Below are 23924 nucleotides of genomic sequence, written 5' to 3' on the forward strand. Positions count from 1 at the left end.
AAAAAACAAAAAAACAAACCAAACATATAAAAGCTTCAGTTCGTTTCTTCTTTTTTAAAAAAGGCCTTTCTGCTGCCTACGGGGCAAATGTACCAAAGTCTTCACGCCCTGTATCTAGAAAGATGAGGAGGCACTTGCAGATGGGCTGACATCTGGGCACGCCCAGCTTCTAGTCAAGAGGTGAACAAGGCTTATCAATTGCAGGGTGTTGGTTTTATTCCTACACAAACATAGCCTGAGGCGACTGCACGGCTTCCTCCCTCTGGGAGGCCTAGCGAAGCAGGCAGGCAAAAGCTTAGAAAAATTGGCCACCAAAACTTTTGAGAGAAAAGAAACTTTGAACATTTGATGTTGAAGCACAGCAACAGAGTTGCTGAAATGCTGTGACAACACAAACACGAAGGCCCCAAACCACAGGAGATGCAGAAACACAAGCCCTAAGGCAGAGTGATGAGATGTAAATAGTGACTCAGTGATCCACCTCACTGGCAAGGAACTTCCTGAACCTTCTGTCAGTGCCTTCTAATTCCTCGCACAGGCAGAAAATTTGAGGAAATTAAACTCAATTTATTTCTGTGAGCACCAGCATGCACCTACTCTCCTGCAGTTGGCTGCAGGAGTCCTTCAGGCTTTTCGTACAGCTCGGTCACCTGTGAGGCCTTTCCCCAGTGAGTGCTCTCTGGTGTGGTGTGGGCAGCAGGACCGGGGCAGGGATCATCCCAATCCCCGTGCTGGGCACTGCTGAGGCCGCACTTCGAGTGCTGCCTTCAGTTCTGGGCCCCCACTTTACAGTGGACATTGAGGACCTGGAGTGTGTCCTGAGAAGGGCAACAAGGCTTGTGGAAGGTTTAGAAAACATGTCTTGTGAGGAACAGCTGAGGGAGCTGGGGTTGTTTAGTCTTGAGGCTTGGAGGGGCCTCATTGCTCTCTGCAACTCGCTGAAAGCAGGTTGTACTGAGCTGGGGCCAGTCTCTTCTGCCGTGTCTGCAGAGAGGGGACAGAAGGGAAGGGACTTAGGGGAGATTCAGATTAGATACTAGAAGACAATTTTTTCACTGTTTGGGTGGTTGGGCATTGGAATGGATTGCCCAGAGGGGTGGTATAGCCACCGTCCCTGGAGGTGTTTAAGAGTCATTGGGATCCGGCGCTGGGTGATGGTTCAGGGGTTGCAGTGGCAGTGCCAGGCTGCTCTGGGTGATCTTAAAGGTCTCTTCCGCCCTTGACGGTGATACGATTCTATCCTCCCATGCCGCAGGGCCGGGACACCCCCAGGCCCATTCCTGCAATGCTTTTAACAACTCTCATTTGGTTCTGCCAGCGGGCTCGACGATGGCTGGGGCGGGCTGGCAGAGGCGGCCGCGGGCCCTGCCCGCCCGGCGTGGCAGCGTGACAGGGCCGAGCTGCGGTGGCTCCCGGGGCACGGCGGAGGGGGCCATGGGGCCGATGAGAGCCACGAGCGAGGCGTCCCGGCCGCGCCGCCGCCATGGGCAGGGCGGGGCGGCCGCGCTGACGTCAGGGCGGGCCGAGGGGCGCGGGGCGGCTGCGTGTTCCCGCCCTCCGCCCCTCCCTGCGCGGGCCGGGCCGGGCCGGGCCGGGCGGGGCGGGCGGCGGGACCCGAGGGCGCGGAGCGGCCCTGCCCGAGGAGGCGACGGCGGCCCGCGCTGTCCGGCGGTGAGTGCGGGGCGGCCGTGCCGCCACCCCCGCGCTGCCCCCCCGCCCCCTCATCGGGGGCTCTTTGCCGGCGGGGAGCGGCCGCTGCCCTCTTCCCTGCGCCGCCGCCCTGCGCCGGGGCGGGGGTCGCCGCTCGGCCGGGGATGCTGCGGCAGCGGCGGCCGCGCGGGCCGCGGGAGGCCGGGGAAGGGCGGCCGGGGCGGGGCGGGGCGGCCTCCTGCGCGTCCCCGGCGGGCGCAGCGCTCACCTCCGGGCCGGCTGAATGTCACGGGCGAGCCGCCCGCGGTGCCACGGGCTCGGGGGCAGCCTGGCACGGCGGGCCCGGCGCCGGGAGCGCCCCGGTGCCGGCTCTGCGGTGGTTTGTGCGTCCTTTAATTCGATGCTCGGGGAGACGCACCTGCAGGTGCGTTGGGAGCAGCTGCTGCGAGCCCCGGTCGCAGAGGTCTTGTAGCGTGAGGTTTCGTATCTCGAAGGTTTTAATCTCCGAAAAGGGGAAGAAGCAAAAGCACCCAGTGTGTGTTTGTTCAAAGACAACAATTTAAAAAAAAGAATAGTAACGGTGGAAAAGAATTATAATGGTGGCATTTCTCTTTTAGCAGTGATCTGTTGAGATTCATACCAAGGGGATGTTCTGTACGTTGTGGTGATTTCACTTTAATGACACTGAGACTTTGCTTTCGTCACCCAGAGCCTGCTGTTCACTTCACGTTCTGTCAAATGTACTTTGGCACACAATGAAACGTAGGCAACCTCAGCCTTTAACTTTGAGCTGGAGGAGGTCGAGCTGTTTATCTTCAGTTTAAGAAAGCAAAACTGCATGGGAACTTTATGCTGTAGCAGAGCGTTAGTGGCCAGGCCAGACAACAAATTAAGGTAAGGATTGTCGATCTGGTACTCCATCTGGTATGTTGTGTAAAGATGTAAAGCACTTTTCAGCGGAATCGGTGCAACACGAAGGGTTAGAACGCTATGTTCGTAACAGGTTTGTTCTTGGTGTCTGTGGGCTTCGAGCCTTGATTTGGTGTGGAATAGAATTTTTTGTTATGAAGGTATTAAAAGTGAAGTGAAGTTGGATCTAAGTTCTCATTGTTTTATGTTTTTCAATTGAGAGCCACTTCACATATTCACTGAGACTTTAGTAAATTTCTCTCTTCTGAAGAAATATACAAAAGTCTTGGGTTAGCTGGAGGAAGTAAATATTTACATTGTTTGCTGATAATGAATGAAATCGGCAAGATTTTTTTCTCATGTATGTAATGATCACATAACTTGAAATTCTCTGGGGCCATTTTGAAATACATGCCTCCAAGCTGAAGAGGTGATGGCCTAACAAATGGAACATGAGTAAAAACCAGCTACCTAAATGTCAGCCAAGGATCTATGTGAATATACAACTTAGACTAGAAAAGTTGTTTTTGGAGTTGAGGTTTAATTTCTGCTCATGGATAGTACTTTTCATTATAGGAATATCACTGTTTGGGCTCCAAAAACTGCCCAGTATTGTCTTTTAATTGTAAAGCTGTTGAAACTGTAGAAGTAGTCTCAATTAACATAATGATCTCATTTAATGTATTGTTATACTAATGAGTAATCCTGTTTAATGGAACTGTTCGTGTAAAAGCTCAGTGGAGTAAAATCCATTACTTTTGGACCTGATCATCCTTTAAGAGGGATTGGTTATTTGGAATAAACCAGTTAGTAGGAACTGTTGGCACGGGCTCTTTAGATAAAAAGCCATCATGCCATCAATGTTGAGATGAATATTGCTCGCCTGCAATCTTTAGAAAGTGTGGATCTCTCAAAATGGAAAAGAGATGAAGGAATATAAGATTACAGAAAGTAATATGATAAAATATATCAACAGTGGTTTTGGTGTTCCCTTTTAGCCACCATTCGCTGTAAACAGCAGCACCATCTTCTTAATTAGAAGCTTTCAGGCAGGGTTAAGTTCCATGCCAACAGGGATGCTAAGGAGATCAAAATACTAATGGTGCTTTTGATAATTAGGTTTAAAATCCTGTATTGTGTTTCAGTTGGAGCAATAAAAACAGATTATGTAAATCTCTGGATACCTGCACACATGTATGTTACAGTAAAATCCCGACAGCACTGAATAATTGTCCCAAAGTTGAAGTTTGGCTAGTCAGGAAAGGTCTTTGCATTTCTTCATAGCTCTGGGACACACACCCCAGCTCACTCTTAAACTGCTACCAAGTAGGTGCGTTTTGGAAGACATTCTGAGAATGTTGTTTTCTCCGTAATCAAAAGTAATTTGATTTGCAGAGATGTGGACTTTGCTCAGTAGCCATTCTCTGTTCTCAAAGGAGGATTCAGCTGTGGCAGTTCTGCTGACAATGTCCTATAGGAATTGAAGGAAATCTCCTCAGGGTGGGGGTTTTTGCTTATCCCTGGTCACATGGGGCGCTGGTGTCACAAGTTCTTGCTAAAATGCTGTTTTCACTGCAGAGTGTTGGGTTTTTCGTGAGCACTTAGTCTGCTCTGAGTTGAGGTCCTGCTCTGCAGAGTGCATTTTAATGGCCTTTATTGAAGAAGTACTGGCAATGCTGGCAATGTCCTCGCTGCAAGGAGGCTTGGCTTCTTAGCCAGAGGGAATGGATGATAAGGATTTACGTTGATGAGGTGACTGAACAATTTATGGATCAGGAATAACCCTTAAATTGCAAATAATTTCTGTATTTATTCCCTGAAGCCAAAGAAATTCTGTGCTTTTAGGTTAATCAGCGCAGATGGCTTGTGACACACACAGCACAAGGGAAGCATCCCGGGAGAACTGAATGTCCCAGCTTCTCTTTACTCAATAATATGTCTACTTTAGGCTGGAGATTCAAAAATCTCTTCTAGATAGATGCAGAGTTTATCACTACAGTATGGGTTTGGATGATACTTCAATACACATTCTTTTTGTAAATTGTATTAAAGATAGGCTTTACTTAAATGGAATTTTTTTCTGGTTTCATATGTTTCATAAGTCATTACACAGCCACATTGATACATATTTTTGATGAGTTCAGGGATGCTGTGGCTTTTGAGTAACCTTCATCTCAGTAAGACAGACTTACATAGGTAGAAACTTGGCAAGGCCCAGGCTGCTGCTGTCGGTAGCAGGAGCCTTGAGGAGAGGAGCACAATCTGTCAAACCTGCGTAGCCTTGTCTATCAGTAAACAGATAAAAACAGAAAAAAATCTTTCTCTGTAAATCTTTTAATCATGAAAGCTTTCTGAAATGGTAATTTGTGTAAGTATAGCTTTACTATGACTACATTGAGATCCCAATTAAGCAAAACAAATGATACATATCTCCTCCCTGTAAGTTTGAATAAAATACAACATAGATGACTGAGTCTGAAAATGATCATGTGACAGACTGTCACTGGTAACTGAAAATTGCATCTCAGTTTCTTGGAGAATCTTGGTTTTTTTTTTTTTCCCTTCAGTTGCAAACCTCTCAGGATATAACAAATATCTGTGTCTTCCACGTTGTAGGAAACTGACCTTGATAAGTACATTCCGATATAGCTGTTGGTGTGTCAGAAAGCTGGTAGGAAAACACAAAACATGCGTTAAAATACCGGAGGTTGCCAGTCTGTTGTCAAAAACATGTTGGCATTTGTTATGCTGTGGCAAACCTGCAAAGTTGTTTGGTACTCAAACATTTTTAGAGAGTTTGGCTTTGAGACTGGGAACTGATATATAGCTGTGGAATTGTAGACAGAAGCTACGTTGAGTCCAGCACTAATGAAATGAAACTCAGTAGCCAGAAAGTGATACTTTGAAGATGTGGTTTACAAATAAAAAAGATTAGCTGAAAGCTGTAATACACCAGTGTATGGCTGCAGTATTTTTGATCAACGGTGGATGTTAAAGAGAAGTCAAACTTCAAATAATACAGTATCTTCTTGAAAGCACATAGATATGAAACAAACTGGTGTGTTTGGTAGCAAGGAGAGAAGGTGTCAGTAGCCTCTTCTGGCAATGTAGGGAGTTTAGAAGTAGTTTTAGTAGTTTTCCCTGGGAATCTGTGCAAGACAATTAAATAACCTTGAAAGAATTGTTACTGGGGCTCTGGAACTCCTTGCTTAAGGCAGTCAGGGATGCAAAAAGTTTGGGGGCTCAAGGATAGGTGATGCAAAATAGTGGACAAGAGATCTGTGGAGGGTTCCTAAACAAACTGCATCAGATTTAAGAAATTCTGTGAATTGAAAGCAGTTGAAGGTTGAGGAAGTCACATTCTGTGTTTGCCCTGATCATCCCTTCCCTGGTGCATTTTTATTTTAAGGCAGCCACAGGAGATAATGGGATTTTTGTATTCTTTACCTCTAAAATAAAATTGACTGGCAGACCTATATGGGGAATTGAATCTGGGCAGTGAAGTGCCACGATCCACACACAGTGAAATGCCATGATTTACATAATATTTCCAGCTTATCCAGGATTCACTGTCTGTCTCTGATGATAGCAGTGTTAAGGATTTTCTTAGTCAGTCCTTTTTCTAGTATTTTCTTTCAATCCATCAGTGGCTGACTTAACAATGTGGTTTTTTTTTTTAAGGTGCATAGCAATGTGCTGACATGTTCTTGTCTCAAGATCACGATCTTCTGTGAAAAACTGAACTATATTGAAACAGCATTGGCAATATATAAAACAGAAAATCTCAGAACTACTTTTTTCTAGCTTCCTTCTGCTTCAGCTTGTCTAATCTTGCTCAGTTATCACGTGTGAACCTCTTCAGGCTTATTGAAGATACCCCAGTAGCAGCGAGTCTATGAATCAAATGCCATCTCTTCCTATTATCTCTGCTTGCCATTCAGCTTAACCTATAACTAGAATTCTTACTGGGCAGCAGGAGAAAGAAAAAAAGAAAGAATGAGTGTTATGTGGCTGGAGGGGGAAAAAAGCAACTTCCATATTGGTTGGAAGCACAGCCTCATTGAAGATTTAAACCCATGGAAATTCTTAATCTTAAGATACTCACATAGATAAACTGTTCATCAGCAGTTCAGACAGGAAGTATTGGTTATGTTATTAGTCATTATTTAATCATTGCAAAATACATACTGAAAAATACGTTTATACCACTGTAAGAGGGCTCTAGCTCAAGACAGCTCAGTGTTTTTACATGGAGAGCATGCGTCAGTTGAATAAGCAAACTAGAGGAGTAGGATGGACAACATGGCAGTCTAAAAAGGGATATTTCCAGTTATAATTAGTTGTATACCACGTTTCACTTAGCTTTCAGCCTGCCTGTTCTTATCAGCAAGAAAATCCTGCTCCAGCTAACATGCAATACTATGTAAGAAGTAGAAAACAGTAACTGGTAACCAGCTCTTTGTTACTGAGTCAATGGTGAAGTGAATCTTTCCTAGAAGAGTTAGAGATTGGAATGGTGTGTTTGAATCACTTGGTGACAGTGGATAGTGCTGAGCAAAAAGGGTTATTCCTCTGGTTTTAAGTGAAATATTTGCCAGAGAACAGCAGGTAATTCCTACTGGTTTGCAGTAGGACATTGCTTTTGAGACAGATGCAATCTTTCTGGATTTATTCTTACAGACAGATTAAATTACCAATGTGAAATGCTGTTGCTGAAGGACTAATAGCATCAGCACAAGCAGGGGCCTGTTTCTGCTGTCAGTTGCTTTGATGCTGACATAATCACAAATTTTTTTAAGGAGAGATCGAGATCTGACATTTCACTGGTAGAAAGCTTTAATTCTAGACTGCAACTGATGTTTGGGATTTTTCGGTCAATCTTAGACACAGCATAAAATTTATTTTGCCTTTATGATGTAAACAGTGATGCTACTTTTAAAACTCTTCAGAAAGGCAGGTTTCTGGTTACCTGCTGCCTTATTAGTCATGTAAGAATGCCAAAAAATTACCTGTTTGAGAAACCTTGGAAAAAAGACTCTGGTGGGAGAATCCCCAACATCTATTGCACAGAAGCATATGCACAATTATGGCTTATCTTCCAGGACAGAAATCTTGCTAAATGCAAGGAAATGTTAAGGCAACATAGGAACCTAGATATAAACATGCTTTATAGTCACAGTACCTTAGTTTGGGGTTGTTTTTGGGAGGCGGTGCTGGTGAATAATTAACAGGTTTTGGCTTCTTTGCAGCTGTGTGACTTTGTCTTTAGGCTGCAGGGCAAGAGAACTGTAAGGCAGGCAGACAGTTTCTGTCTTTTCTTACTTCAGTTTTCCTCCTTTCTGTTTGTTATACCTGCAAATTTGGTAACAGTTTTAAGTATCATCAAAGAGAGGAGCAAGTAAAGGCTCTTTGTTTCTCCAACAAAGATGTTGAAAACAATGCATCTTTTGCAGTTTAAGACCTATTAAGCAACCCTAGTGAAGAAGCTTGACTTGCTCACTGGGGGTGAATCTCTTGGGTTGGTTCAGTTCACAGGAGCCTGTTCCTTGCGTAACATATCAAGTGAATAATCCACATAATTGAATTCCTTCTAGCAGGGGTGTTTCTGCTCTGGAGCCAGATGTATTGCTCCTGATTATGTTAATTGTTTCTGATACATGGCAATGTATCCCTCCCACCTCTTGCAGTGTTCTTGGGGTCAGCGCTTGTAGTGCTTTTATCATCAGGGCCTTGTGTTGTTTGGATGTCCAGTGAACTCCACTGTGTTCTGGTTCTTGTGTTTTGGAGTTGGAGTTTGGAGTATGCAGACTAGCCTGTTGTTCATATCTGCTGCAGGTACAGACTGGACATTGCTTACTCAGGTTTAACAGGATCTGCTGAAGAAGGGAATTGATGACCTCTTCTAGGAGGATGCATCAGATGAATAGCAGCTTCAGAGAGGAGTCATGCATCTCCAGGGCTTTATACCAATTTCTACCTAACCTCTGTCCCTGACAACAGTTAGGCTGTCACCATAATGCAGGAAAGAGTAACTGTCATTGCATTTCATGTCTCATTTATGAATAACCCATAATAACCTGCATTAACACTTAAGAGGAACATGAAATTGCACTGGCAAGTCTTCCTTCCTTTTCACAGACCCTGATGCTCTCTTTCACTGAGAATAATTTATCTATCCCCCAGTTACCCTCTTCCATCTTCTTTTTTTTGTGCTAAAGCTGCTCCTTGCTGCAGCTGGCTAAACATCTGGACCTTGGCTGCTTTCCACCTTGTTAGTTGTGTAAGAATGCCAAAAATCAGGGCAACTTTACTTGTTTGAGAAACAGGTGTTTAGCAAAAGTCTTTCTTGTAGGTAAAATATGCATTACTTTTTTTCCAATAAAATCTAAAAGGGCTTGTGATAACCCATACCCTGTTTTGTTTCAATGTTTTGGTAAGGTTTGGTGTAAAAATTTGGAGTTGAAAAATGTATAGTTTCTGTTTTACTAATATGAAATGCACAACTGGGCAACAATTACAAAGCATCCATGTTTGGGCAGATAGCACTTAGCCCTTTTTTGCTTCCTTGAGGTGCCTGATGCTCTGTGGAACAGCATTAATGGCAGAGTGAATTGCCAGTGTGGCCCTGAGGGATGCAAAGAGAGTTTTTGATTCTGGAAGCATTGTGGTAGCTTTCTTCTACAAAATAGAGCGGCATTTCCCTATTTCTTTTTCTCCAGTAAGTGCTTATATCCTCTTGTCTTATCAAACATTAAGGATTCTGATGAATCACAAGAATGCTTTTAGAGATGGCATGGGATGTCATATTTTCTGCTGTATTGACTAAAGATATTGCTCAGTGTTAAAAATCCAGAAACTCCAATCTCTTTATGATGTATTTCTTGCTTCCTTCTCCCTTTATCTCTATTCATTGTTATGTTCTGCTCATATTCTTTGACCTAGTATGTTTTGACCGTAAAATTGAGCACAAGAGCAGCTTGGATAACTGGTTTGCTTGGTGTTTGATAGATCAACCCTTAAAAGTGGCTAGAACCTCATAAATGTGAAAGAGGAAAAATAGAAAAGGACATATCTCTAAGCTGTCTTGAGATCTGAAAACAGAATCCCACAACTTGGGACACAGAAAAGCAAGGTGATTTCAGAAAAATAGAACAATAAGCGTTCACAATCTTGGAACTGCCCACTATACTTCCTGACTATGTTGCTTCACAAGGCAGTGTGAGGGCAGCTGGTGTTAATCAGAGCAGTTTGGACACAGGAAAGGGAGAGAGGCTAAAATTCATGGATGCCTTCATAAAGCATTGGGAATTGATTCAAGAACAGGTGTCTTGGAGAAACTGAAGACAGGAGAAGGAGGGCAGGCTTGGAGGAATTTACTGCAGAGCTGATAAATCTTACTGGATCTTGGACTGGAGGTAGAGAAGGCGCTTTTGGCTAAGCTGAAACCAGTCTGTGCAGAGGAAACAACACAAAAACTTGTAAATACTCAAGGTTCAGTCTTGAAGCCATCAGAATTTCTGGTTGCATTCTGATTCATTTGAGTTCATACAGCACACACAGTTTCCTCAGGATTCGTGGTCTTTAATTCCCCGGGGCTTGTCATGCTCAGAGCAGGTGTTTGCCAGCTGGATCTCTTGCGTGTTTTTTGTATTCTGTTAAGCTCCCATGGTCCTCTTAAAGCTGAAAATTGACTTGCAGCCGTGCTGCCCATCTTGCAATGTTCTTAAGTGCATGCTAAAGAAGTCTTTTGCTGCTTCTGTTGCAGAGACCTCCCAGATTATTCCCTGGTGACATTCAATGCCTCCCTACATTGGTGAAAATAAGCTATTTTCATGTAACTGCTCTAATGCATTTTTAATTACATCTTTAAGAAGAATAGATCTTAAGTTGTGTTTGTTTCACCACAAATCAGTGGTGAAAAGATCTGCATAATATTTGTCCTGAAAAACAAATAAATAACCAGCAGCTGCAGTGTTAAAACCCAGAGGTGTAAGAGGTGATTTATAAGCTGTGCACAGGACAGAGCTGAAATACACGTGCACTTTCATTCCTGTGAATGAAGCACAGATCTGAAACTGTTGGCGTGGCGATAGATCTGCAGAGGGGAATTGCTCTGGCCTGGCACCAGTCTGTCAGATGTGTTTCATCCATCAGCTGGGTATTCTGCACTGCTGTGACAATAGGAGGGGAACTTGGTCCCATTCAGGAATCTGGAACTGGAAAATGCTGTTATCTTCCTGGTGGCAGGGATTATAGGGATGGCAGTATTTTCAGGTGCTTAAACTTTCAAATGGATGAATCTTTAACCTGTCTTCTTCTGTAGGACAGAGTCTCAGATGCAAAGCTAGACTTTGCTGAGAAGCTAATGTATAGGAAACTGCCTTCCTGGTGGAGCTGAAAAAAGCTGTGAATGAAATAAGAGTGAATGTTGTGCTTGCCACTAACAGTGCAGCATTTTGTCTAGGTGTAAATAATCCTGTAGAGAAAGTACCAAGGAGGGCAAGAATGAATATCCTTTTGCTTATCACCAGGATCTTGAATATCCTTGAAGGTAAGGATGTAGCAGCTTTTCAGCTAATTCAGATTGTACTTCAGAGAGGGTCTGTGGATTTTAACTCCTTTTCCCTGGATCATTATGTAAGGCTAGGCTCTTCATAATTAGCTTAATTCCCGATTAGGCTTGTGTGCACTAGATAATGAATTTCCCAAGGCAAAGAATATAAAACTTGTTTGCCCAAATGTCAGTTTTTAAAAATTCCATAGATTGCTTAAGTCTAAAAATACTTTGAATTTCTTTATAGTACAGCAGGCTACAATTTAAATTGTATTGAACCTGAATCTTCTGGGATGCAGAAATCATACTCTAACTTGTAGGTACAGTGCTGCTTGATAAGGAAGTTTCATTGTTAGGCTAGTATAATCTTTCCTAGTATACATATGTAAAGATAAAGAATGTTTCAGAGAACTTAATAAGAAAATTCCCCATTTTCTGGGAAACATCTGCCAGACACAATACTGTTACGTTTTAGTGTTTTTTTTGATGACATTGTATTTCGATGAAACAAATGTAACCTGGACTTGAGAAGATGGCACAGTAGTTACAGTTAAGTGGCTAATAAAATACAGACAAGTATTGTTTGTCTTTTAATTTAATTATCTGAAGTGTTCTAAGCTATCAGCATAGTTTTCTTGAAGATAATGTGTTGTCGAAAGGATAAATGAGCAAGAGCCCTTCCTACTGAGAAATGAAAGGTCTCCTTTCCATGTTTAATTTGCAGCACTTGGTGGAGGATTAAAGTAATCTAATTAATGGCCTCGTTTAAATTTTGCAGTTACCTAAGAGATGGTAGACAGATGTGAAAAGGGAATTATCCATAAAGCATGCAAGTTAAATTAGCAGCTTTCTAATTTAACTTTTTCAGTTTGGAAGATTTCTTCACAAGACTTGCCTTTTCTTTAGAGTTGCGTTATCTTCTGAGGGATCTGCAGTATGATGCTTGCTGGGAATGAATTCATCAGCATGGTAAAGGCCATTTTTTATTCATGGAGTTATTAGAAAAAAAGGTGTGCTTTATTGTATGTAGTTGACATGAAGTAAATAGCAACTTTGATGTTGCTATTAAAGCCTGATGATATTTTCCTGTACAAGGTATGCAGGTGCACTATGGGCAAGAAGTCTGACCTGAGACACTTCAATCCACATGCAGGCGGGTGTCATATGTAGTGAATGAAATGTTCTGCTGGTCCCAGGGGGAAACAGTTGTGTCCTTCTTTGCACACCTGGGGTGAGGGTTGTGCCTCTGAGGCACAAGAATTCACTGAGTATTTGAAAAGTCGGGATTTGTGTATTTCAAAATGGACATGCACACACCAGTTGCAGAATGTGGATTCTGATGTTTTCACAAGTTAGGAGCCCCTAAAAGCCCTGTCTTCAGTACCTTTCTCTTTCTGTCTTTGTAATGTAGATCTGCTTCCAGAAGTACTGCTCTGGGACATCCTATTCACTGACAAATCCTAAGGGTATTTCAATTTGCATGAATTTAATGCCACTTCGATTTTATCTTTGACTTTATCTTCGGTTTTATCTAAGAGTTTTTAAACTAAGCGTTCCTTAGTGAGGTCTTGCAACTTGGGGAGTGACTCACTTTAGGGTAGTGCTTGGTGTGGTTGCACAAGATATTTTCTGTACTTTGAGTAAGTAGAACTTTTAAATTCACTTACTGACACTGACCTTATGCAACTGTTGCACTATACTTCAGGTCTTGTACATGAATAAGATGATTTCAAAATAGACTACAGTGTCTATAAAAAGAAGAAACAGTGACTAGGAATGTGAATCTTGATTTGGGGATGTCAATTAGGTCTGGGAACAAAAAATGTTGTGGTGAGATGCATGATGTGTGGTTATTTCCTACATTTTACGCATTAGGGAAACTGAAAAAAATCTCAAAAAATGAACTTTCAATCAGATTTTACATTATAGTTTCTGCAGGTTTACGTTGCTGACCACAGGTTTGTGCTATGTCGTATTTGTGGCTTTTTAAAAAATATTAAATCTTACATTTATTGGTTAATAATTGTAACACAGTTGAAAGGTTCAGTTTGTTACTCAAAATGGGTAAATGGAAAAAAAAAAATCATCAAGTTTTTTTGATTTTCAAGTTTATTTTAAAGATTACAAAAGGAAAACAAAACCAAGATGGTTTATGTAGAGAATGAAAGTTGGGGGATGGAGCTGTGATCTGAAGCATATTACTGCCAAATAACTGCTGTGACTCTGGAGTTCCCAAAATGTGTCTGGGTTACTTTTTATCAGCATGGTGGAGTTAGGCACAGACATGCAGGAAGCCTATAGCTGCAAATGTACAGAAAACTATATGGTTTAATGTGTGGTTGATTCAGGTTTAATGTTGTTTTATTTTATTTTTCTTTCTTAGATTCAAGCACCCTTTAAGGACCAATGTACCCAATAGCTCATGGAAGAAAAAAATCAAACCAGGACATCCTTGGTTTCCAGGCTACCGAAATATGGAACGAAAACTTTAGGGAGTGTTTTGCAACCTATGCCAAACGGGACAGCTGTGAACTTAGCAGGGAGTAATGGTGGCAAAAATTTTGGCAAGCACAATGGCACTGTTGGAATGTCTTCCTTTGCTTTCAACTGGAAAAAATCAAATAAATATCAGCTTAACGATCAGAATGGGAGGGAGGCCAACTCCAAACGCAACTGTAATGAAAAATTAATTGATTCTGAGAAACATTTTCAATCTCAAGGAGCATTGGGCAATGATGAGCTCAGGGTGGGTTTGAACAGGACTGCTTCAGTTGTGTCAAAAGCAGCAAAGCAAACCAATATGTTTGTATCTTCTACTGAGGAATTGAACCCAAAGTCTATACCTGGACTCTCTAGTTCAGCTAAATTCACCAAAGGTACCCTGTCAGGAAGGACATACTCTGGACTCAATGCTCCAAGATCAAATTTGAATGGATTTTATGGAAATCGGCCGGTGGTAGGTTTGCAGAGACCTAGAGCTAATTCCAGTACCACAAGGACAAGTTCAGGAGAAAGCCTGGCACAATCCACAGACAACAGCAAGGCTTTCTCCTGTGACAAAATGGTAAGATCACAAAGTTTTTCACATTCCATTCAGAATTCTTTCCTTCCCACTGCATCTCTAACCAGGTCACATTCCTTTAATAAAGCTGTGGATCTTACAAGGCCTTATCATAGTCAAAATCTCGCTGCCAGGACGTCGCAGAGGTCTACTCTGCTGTCAAGAAATGCATGTCAGTTGGATGTACCCAATGGCAATGAACCCATGAAGTATGGATTTACCAGACCGTACTCGGCTATGTCAGCTCCTTGTTCCAAGAAACCCCCGCTGTCAAATGGATCTGGGTCAGCACCTTCCTATGGATACAGATTAAGTCGGCCCTCTCTGCTGAAGCCTACCAGGCAGCGGTTTGCTGGGAATACTGGTGTGGATGGCAGCAAAAGCGCGGCTCTGGACACGCGCATCGTGGAAAACGTGGATATTTCAGCAAACATCAATAGAGCCGTGGATAAAAACAGTATTCTAGAGAGCAGTGCTCAAAGAACAGAACCTGGTGAGGGCCTGTATGAAAGTCTGGGAAAACATGGGTCAAAAGTCATGTGTATGAGCGATGATGGAGATGAGATATCTATATCTTCTTTGTCATCCTCGGAGAAAAACGATCTGAGTGAAGACTTCAGTGATGATTTCATAGATATAGAAGATGCAAACAGACCTGTACAAATGCAGCAGAAGGAGAGCTGCCTTCAGGAATTAGAGCATGGGAGCAGAACGTCCATCGAGCCGTTCACGTCTCTCAAGGAAGGTGGAGGATCTTGCTGTAATGCTGATGACTGGCTTGATATAAATGTGTCTGGTAAATACCTTTCTTCTGTTCTGTTTGAAATTTTAGGTGCTAAATCAAAAATCTATTCCACTAATTAAGTTATTAAATGTAACTGCCCATTGCTTCTGCATTTTTTCAGAATGGAACTTGGCTCTATGCTGGTGTATTTGTTTGCTTATGCCTTTTCTGCATAATAGTTTTTTCCCAGGCATTACTTTGAAGAGCTCTTTGTGATAAAAATGAAGGTGACCTCCTTTAAACACATTTGTGGTGTGGTTGTGGGATTTCTCATATCCTTTCTTTGCCATTCATTTTCTGGGTTGGTGATATTTTAAGAAAATTTCACCTTGTGCTCCCTCTACCTCTGTAGGCAGAGAACAGCTGTAACTGCTTCTGAGTAGTGGAAATAAGTGTAGGATGTGTAATTAAATGAGTTCAATTATAAACAGGATTGTTACTGGGTTTTTTTGTTTTTTTCTGTTGCGTATTGATTCTTTAAACATTAGATGAAGACACACGAAGGTGCTTTTGAAAGCCACGTTTTCAAATCTTTGATGGGCTTCTCATGACAAAAGCTTGTTTGAGAGATGTTGCAATTGAAAGATGAGATCCAAAGGATATATTTTTGGACCCACCTTCTAATATGTTAAAGAGATGCAGATTTCTAGAAAGTAGCTTCCACGGTGGGTGAATTAGGGCAGTGTAAAAGGTTAGCAAAGATGTAGGTTGGAAGATTCCTTAGTTGTAGCTGCCAAACCACCTTGAGCTTTTCCCCCTTCTGGGATGAGGGAGCAGTACTGTAGAAGGCTTTCAGGTCTTTGCTGGAGCTGTACTGTAACAGAAAGTTAGCACACCAGTAGCAGGCATTTCAGTTTTTATTTGTGGAATATTGGATTGGTTTTGGAATCTTAACAGTTGCTGTTTTCTTTAAGCAGTGGATGACAACAGTGAAAGCACAAAACACACTACTGAGAATGTCATCTCTTCAGAGATGAACTACAGAGCTGGCTCCTCCTTTGAGCTTTCTCCATCTGACAGCTCTGACGGCACGTACATGTGGGATGAAGAGGGGCTGGAACCTATAGGAAGTGTCCATCCGTGTGGAAGTTACGACTCTTCAGAAATGAACAGCATAGTATGTATTTCTGTGCATAACCTGCATAGTTAGTGTGGAGTGTATTGCTTATTAAGTATATTTTTTAAATATTAGTGCCTTTTTTTTTATTTGGTAATTCTTTCCTCTGTTGTTGATGGCTTTGTGAAACTTCTTGTTTAGGAACTCCTGTTTCGGGACAGGTGACCTTGATTAGGCTGTTTGCACACATTTTTTTTCTTTCCTTATTCTGAAGCCAGGGCAGAACAGATCCTTCCTTAAACAGTCTCATAGAAGTGGTCACAAAGAATAAAGGGATTTGACTTCTGCAAAGGATAAGTTCAATACTTCCTACTAACCTCTAAACATAGGAGTGAAAAGCCAGAAGATAGCTGTTGCCTGTGTGGCTTCTTGCCTTTCTTGTTTCTGTGCTTTGTGCTCATAGGGCCCTCGTGAGCTGGAGCTGATTTTTGGTTTCTCAGTTTGTTCAAGCATAGAATCTTTGAGGTAGAGAGCTGGCTGTAGCTCACTAGCAGGGCTCTTCATACATCTTCTGTGGGATACACAAGATGCAGCACAGCCTTTTTCTTGCTGCTAAACTCAAACTGATCTGCAAGAAACATCATTCAGTGTGAGGAGTGGATGGAGAGTTGTTGCCATGCTGTGATCCTCCATCTGAGATCAGGGAGCCAACCTTGGGATTTCAGTGGGCCTGAGGAAAATTATGTCTATCCTGTTCATATTCCTTTATCTGCACAGACTTCTGAATTAAACAACTTTTTTATTAGTATGATGTTAACAACCAGAACATCTAACAAAACCAATTTGGTTTAATCAATTGTAATGCTTCGTATGTTTAAGGTGTGTTAGGTACTGTGTCACCACTGCCAATTTAGTATGTAGATACCACTTTCAGACTTCGGCACAGATACATAATTATATTCTTTGTGTGTAACTAAATATGAACTCTGGATCTATTTTCAGCTGCTTGTGGTATTGTTTGCTCTCTGTCTTAAATTATGATGTTGGGGTATAATGCATGAAAGAGTTTAGCAGTGGTTATTAACTTTTTGTGGCAATCGTGGCCAGCTTGGAAAAGCTGTTAGAGATTTTCATAGTATGAGTTTTGTAGCTTTATTGATGTTTATGGGGAAAAACCCAAGTTTAATGTAGGCCACTACAGAAACAAACATTCTTGTCCCCAGACACATGCATGCACATGCCAGGAAAAGAGGGAAGTTTTTAAGCTTTGTCCTTGGTAAGTTTTAAATATATCTTGATACATACTCTGAAATGTAACAAACAAAGGAAAGACATTTCTTTTACCGTGCTTTTGGACTGTATATCTGGGTTTTGATACATGTAGCCCCTGTGAATTAATTTGTGCATGTGTATGAGTTGATACTGAATCAATGTGCTGATTGACAGAAGCTGTTGTAAGCCGTGTGAAGCAGAGGTACTTTAGAAGTCTTTGATATTCTTGTTCACTATTTTGGTTTATTTCTTTCTTTATTGAAAGTAAATAGCTTTTAGAGAGGGGTTAAAAATGGAAGAACGTACTACTAGTTTTTGGGGAAGTGGAGAAGGGAGGAGATTGTAAGACTTGATGTTGAATCTAGAAAATTGTGTTGCTTCCACCCATTTTGATTTTTATCCTGTTAGTGCTTTTCCAGAATTTCAGTGCTTACTCTACTGTGACTTTTATCTGAATGAGAAAAGCATCAATAGCACATTTTATTTTTTCAAGGCAGAAATGTATTTTCAGTAGCTTGGGTTTTAAGGGGGAAATGTAGCTCTGAAGTGTTGAACTGCCTCTTCGTAGTGGGATTTGTTTTGGTTTTTTTCCTGTACTTGTTGGTTTTGGTAGAAACTATGACATATTTGATTTCTTTAGCCTAAAGATTAAACAGTGATCTTTTGTAATCTGAAGATGCAGAAGAATTTCTGATGCAGTTTTTCATTATTTCTGAAAAATTGTGCTCTTGAGCAGGTTACTGTAAGCTTTTGTTCCATGTTTTTCCTTTTCTCTGCAAGCAAGGAGTATAAAGACAAAAAAGTGAAGGCATTGAGAATAATTATTGTGATTAGTCAACACGTCAGATGTTTTGATTGCTGGGAGATACGTGATCAAATTATGCAGTTTCTATCCTCTAGTGTGGTGAGTTAAAGGCAGTTCCTATCTGTGTGTCAAAATCCAATTGATGAGAGTCAGATTTAAGAATTTGGAGTGCTTGGGCTAATGCCAGCCTGCCTGCCTCTTGGATTTAGTATTTCCAGGCCAGTCACCAAAGCTGTAGTTCTGGAGTTCCCGTGGCATCAGGCTGGGGTGAGTAGAAGCAATGCAGCTGAGTAGCAATTCAGGGAACTGTGTGGTGAGTAACTGGTCATGTTTAGTGCACAATTCGCCTTCTTCTTCCTCATTTCCATCCTGCTGTTGTTTTGTTAGTGTTCTAAGCTGTGTCCTTCTTAATATCAACAAATACTACATGCTAAATGCTTTTCCTAAGCTTTCCCATAGATGGCAGTGCAGCTCTCATTGGGTAATCTTCGATTAGGAGTGCTTGGACCATCTTTGAAAGGGGGATTTTAACTGGGCTTCTAAAATGAGAACCAGCACAGGAAGGCAACAGAAGGAACTTGTTGGCCCCTGAAGCTTGCTGTTCCTTTTTGGGGAGCATAAAAGGCAGTATCTTTGCTATTCTCAGTACATCTTTGTTATAAAGACATGAGGGCAAAGAATAAAATAAATTTGGCCTCTTTTAATATAGTTCTTCTGTTGTTCTTCACTAACTAAGTGAACAGCTATAGAGAAAATGTGCAATCCAGTGCTGGGGTTTTAAGAGTTGTACAAATCTATATAATATCATAAGGGGGACTGTGGTGGTTTAACAAAACCTGGTGTATATAGGCAGAGGGAAAAAAAAAAAGAAGAGCTGCCTGAAAGGTGGAAATAAGTGAATAGTTTTTTGTGGTGCCTGGTGCTTAACTGGCATCAAACCATGACAGGGACTTAGAACTTGGTAGGAAATCTGTGGGGTTTTGTAAGGATGAAAATATTTTCTTTGTCTAATTGCATAACAGAAAATACCTTATTCCACTATCCCCGTTGTTGTTCCATTTCCAGCTTTGAAGTGAACAAATCACTTGGGTCACTTTCTAAGTGCTGAACTCCTTTCACATTTCTAAGCACTGATTTTGTTGGGGTTCCTTATACTCTTTTCAACAGCTGATTTTGCTGCTGAGCACCAAGCCACTGGTGCTGTTTCTGCTCAGCTCTGTGTGAGCTGACTGATGCTTAGCAGAGCAGCTGATGGCTCTGTAAATTAGCAACAAGGGCAATATTTATCTATAGGTGCTCTCACTTGATTTTAGCTGTGCTGTTTGCTCCTGCCCTGTGTTTCAGTTGCTGACCATGATGCCCAGTTCCTTTACTGTTTCATGGCAGAAAGCTGCTCAGCAGTGTGAGGTACAACTCCTGGTTGTAGTTTAGTATATCAGCCTTGCTAGATTTTTGTTTTCATTAATTTTGGTCTGAAAATACTGTTCACCATATGTGTAAGCAGTGTAGCCTCAGGTGCCCTGACTGCAGTCTCATGGCTCCTTTGCTTGCCCTCTCTTCTTATAGCAAGGTTTGAGGTGTTCTCTCTTCTCCAGTGCATTAAATAGACACTTGAGAAACAGAAGTTCTAATATGTGTTTGTTCAGAGTGAAGTTTTGAATATTTTTGTCAAGTTCAAGTCCTTGTTTACATTGAGAAGGGTAGATAGCACAGCTGTTATTGTTCTGAGCTATCTGCTTGTTTTTAAAGGTGCTACAATATTCTAGTGCTCAAAAGTCTGCAAGAAGTAAAACTTTAAACTGAAAACATTCCAGTAATTTCAGCTTCCTTCTGTAATATTCTCAAAGAGAACAAGTTGTTGTGGTGTGATTTGGGTTTTTTTCGTTTCTTTTAAAACAATTTCATTCGGGTCAATAGGTTTGGACAGGAAGCTTTCAGAGTGTTCCCTGTACTATCAGATCAAGTTCTCTACCCCTTTTTCCTGTAGGCTCCAGTAGCAATGTGAATCTTTCTGCTGTGTTAATTTTTCCTGGAGTAAATAAAGCCAGTATTTTTGGGTATATGCAGTGAGCATCAATGTAATTATAAGGGCATGGGATTATGGAATAATAATTGAAATCTGGCTTGAAGAGACAGATGGGTTTTAACAGCTTTGCTGAGAATTTAATTGCTCTTGGGATGAAATCTGGATCTCATTGGAATGAATGAATTGACACATGGCCAGAATTTTAGCCTGAGTATGAAACACTTAGGTTTTTCTCTTCTTCCAGGCAATTTGTGAAATCTTGTAAGATTTTTGTTGTTGTTCTTCATTATAGTTTTCCCCTTTGTGACTGGAACTTGAGAAAGGGCAGGTCTGAATTAGTTTTTGAGACTGGTCAGAATGCTTCTGGGTCCTGAAGCATTGGTACTCAGTGAAATATGCTCTACTTCTTAGAGAAAACAAACTTGCTGAAATAGAATTGTTTAATTCAGTCATTAATGTCTTTCAGTAATTTAGTTATTTACAAGTAATTTAGAGTTAATTACCTTAAATTTTTTTGATAATTTGCTTCTCAGAATGACTTTATAGTAAGGTTTAAATTGCCAGTTTGATTTCTCAAATGAGTAATTTATTAATGTGAATTCAGACTTGTAATATGTGTAGTTCTAATACATTTGTTTTCTTAGAGTGAAGTGTTCTTGGTGTTGTCTTCTACCCATCTTCCTTTCTTTGGCTGAACTTTCTTTTCGGTATGTTAATGCCAAAACACTGCCTCTTGTTCTATGAGAAGCCGGGCTTTTTAAATTTTGGGACATTTGGTTACAGCTGTAATGAAAATAGAAGTGCAAGTAATGTAAGAGTATGTAATCTTTTCTCAACACAAACTTCTTTTTTTGCTATAATTTTCTAGAAGAGTAGTCATGAGATGAGCCCTTCAGGTGAAAGCTAGTTACAAGAAGCACATATTAAAAGTCTTTCATCTAATGAGCCAGTTGAAATTTAGTTCTTTTTTTCTTTTCATCTTGCAAAGAACAATGAAGACCTTTCTCAAAGCAGTGAACAGCATTATAAGACACATACTTATTGAGAGGCTGTACTCAGATGAACAGTGTTGACTTACTGCATTTCCTCCTTTCTTAGAATACAAAAGGTGAAGTTAATACAGAGAATTAATTGCATTTTGTGCTCCCATGATGCTTCATAGAAGTAATTTGTGTACTTCAGTTGAGCTCTTCTTGAAGAAAGGTCTGAGTTTGTTCTGTGCCTGAGAGCAAAGGATTATTTCACCTTAGTCAGTGCCATTTTGACTAGAATTCATTATGACATTAATAAATACAGATTTAAAATTTTGTTTGTGGTTAGAGATTTTTTTATTTATTTCTTTTGCTAGTGAATGTGGTACAGCGAGAACTGGTGACACTACTAGATGCCCAGTACCTACTGAGGGTGCGAGATTGAAAGGAGAGAAGACATTATTCTTGTGGCATAATTAATTAAGAAAGTATAATTGTCCTAGTCTTGGGGAATCTTTTTATATACCTATATTGGGGTAATTTGGATTTTTGAAGTAGCTGTTGCCTGTTTGCAGCCTACCAAGCCTGTAAAGCTTGAGATTTTAGTCTTTCCTGCAGCTGCCAAGTTCATCTGGGCACTGTTGTGAAGAACAGGACCATGGAGGAGGAAACTGGGTAACCTCTCCCTGTAGATGTGTGAGTGGATACCACGATTCATCGGTGTGGCAGAGGAATGAGACTCTGAAAATGTGCCCAAGACTGTAGTGCCAGTGGAGGAGGAGGTCATTTTATCTGCTCAGGAGGTATTCAAACAAACCAAGGTAAATGCACTTCAGAAATCACCGGATGCAGGTGTGGAGGTGTGTATGGGCAGTGCTGGAAATCCTTAGTGGCAGATACTCCTCACTGGGTGTGGATGCAGTGTACAAAGTGTCTGTGAACCTCCTGGGAGTGACTGAGAGCAGACCCAGAGAGCGTCAGATACTTTTCAATTTGTGTTGTCCCTCCTTCAACATTTCCCTTCATGCCCAACATAGTGGAGAACACTTCTTATGGGTAGAGAGCACACAGCATCACTAATGAGGAATGGCAGCATGGAGTTCTGTTTTCTGCTTCTGCTCAGAGAATTTTCATTATCTGCCTTCATCACCAGAGAAATTCTGTCCTGTAGGACAAATTGAATAATTCATTGGTCCTTCACACTCCTTTACCTGAAAGTCTGACTTTTGGGTTACGTCAGTATTTCTCTTGGCACAGGAAGTCTTCTCTGAGATTTTAGCTTTTACTGATGCATTCTAGGAAATGGCAAACAATGTGTGAAGTTTTACTTGGGATACAGAAGGATTTCTTGGAAATACATGATCTGGGAAGCTGCCATTTCTGTGGTCAAACTTCCTGCTCAGGTATATATAGTGATTCTGGGATTGGAATCGAATACATGTGTCAGCCTTGGCAGCTCTTTTTCATTGGAAGCTGCTTATTGGAAGTTGCTGTAGTTGGTAACTTCCATTTAAGCTCCTAAGTTCATGTCCAAGTTCCAAGCTCTTTTGTCCCAACATGTCCATGTCATGTTCCAGAATCTGACGAAAATTATTCTGATTTACTTAAATTGTACTATTCTAGCTTCATAATTTTCATTTTTCCAATAATACAAGTATAAACATCTGTGACATTTGTTTTTCATCTTCTTAATTTCTAAGAAGCCAATGCCTAAAAAGTTATGTTTGGAAAACCACTAGACTGCTTGGTTCTGATTTCAAATCCTCAAAAGTCAGTGTCACCTTTTTGCCTTTAATCTTCATTATGAACAGATAATATTTGTGAACACACTAAACATGACTAAAGTAATGGGAGAACATCCTTGATTAATATGTCCAGAATTTGTACTAAAAAACTGCAACTGCTGTGAAAAATTCAGTCTATATTGTTGCTTGTCCATACAGAACTAAGAGCACAAACTCATTTCAGTGTGTTCTGTCAGCTCCTCAGCCGTTCCTTTGGTGGAGTTTGCTGGCAGGCAGTTTTCTGCTCATGGCAGAGAAAGGAAATGTCATGAAATTAGAGACAGATTTTAGAGTGAAAGTAGCCACCATCTACTGTCCTACCTCTGCTCCAGTCTTCAGCTTCAGAGTTTAGCTATAATAGCAAGGCAAGGGGGTGAGAAACTGAATTACTTAATGAGATGGCCCTTCTGTCTGTCCTGTCTGATGTAGGTGTCCCTGCTGTCAAACATTAAGAGGTTATATGACTATTCACAAACCTCTTGTGATGCTGGTTTGAGAGGCATGACATTTTGTGAACAACCTTTCATGGCAAATTACCTTTTTTCCTGTGGGATGGGAAAGCTTATATGCCTTCGAGAGCTGCTTCCTTCAGACCTGACACAGTAAATCTTCTCATGCTGTTTTGGCCTGTAAAACCAAGTAGGGCAACTTCACTTGTGCTTACGTGTTCTGTTTATGGCATCCATTAATTGTGCCTTTGGATTTGTGTGGTGAAGAGAGGGAGGGAGTGCAGCAGCTGCTGCGGTGTGTGTGAAATATGAGAGCAAACACTGGTGGAACTTTGCACTTGGTTTATTTCACAGGCTGTGAGGGACGTTTTCTATATGAGCTGGTAACTGCATATCCATGTGTGAGCTGGTTTTGAGGTTTTATGCTCTTGGTTCATGCTGTTAAAATGTATCAGGGTAATGTGGCATAAATACATTTCTGCAGCAGTGCAGTAAGTGAGGGAATCCTTCCCCTGTTGTTAGCAGCTCATGTAGAGATTGGTCAAAATAGAATCACCCCAAAGTAGTTTGGAGGTACTTGAGGATTGTTTTGGTTTTAATTA

General features: G+C 41.2%; 1 protein-coding gene across 4 annotated transcripts in view; it reads left to right on the plus strand.

Annotated features, from left to right (window-relative positions):
- The first annotated feature begins 1584 nt into the window (after nt 1–1584).
- Nucleotides 1585–23924, plus strand: part of CCSER2 (coiled-coil serine rich protein 2) — a 61742-nt gene continuing 39402 nt past the window's right edge. For 2 of the 4 annotated variants that reach the window (XM_082286250.1, XM_082286253.1), the window contains exons 1-3: nt 1585–1671; nt 13497–14970; nt 15873–16075. In XM_082286250.1, the coding sequence (XP_082142376.1) occupies nt 13536–14970; nt 15873–16075 (1638 nt within the window). In that variant the 5' untranslated portion in view covers nt 1585–1671; nt 13497–13535. Of the gene's footprint in view, nt 1672–2359; nt 2545–13496; nt 14971–15872; nt 16076–23924 lie in introns of all 4 variants that reach the window. The other 2 variants (XM_082286251.1, XM_082286252.1) reach the window with 2 other exon arrangements.

This window comes from Coloeus monedula (assembly GCF_965178545.1).
Source record: "Coloeus monedula genome assembly, chromosome: 8".
Taxonomy (NCBI): domain Eukaryota; kingdom Metazoa; phylum Chordata; class Aves; order Passeriformes; family Corvidae; genus Coloeus; species Coloeus monedula.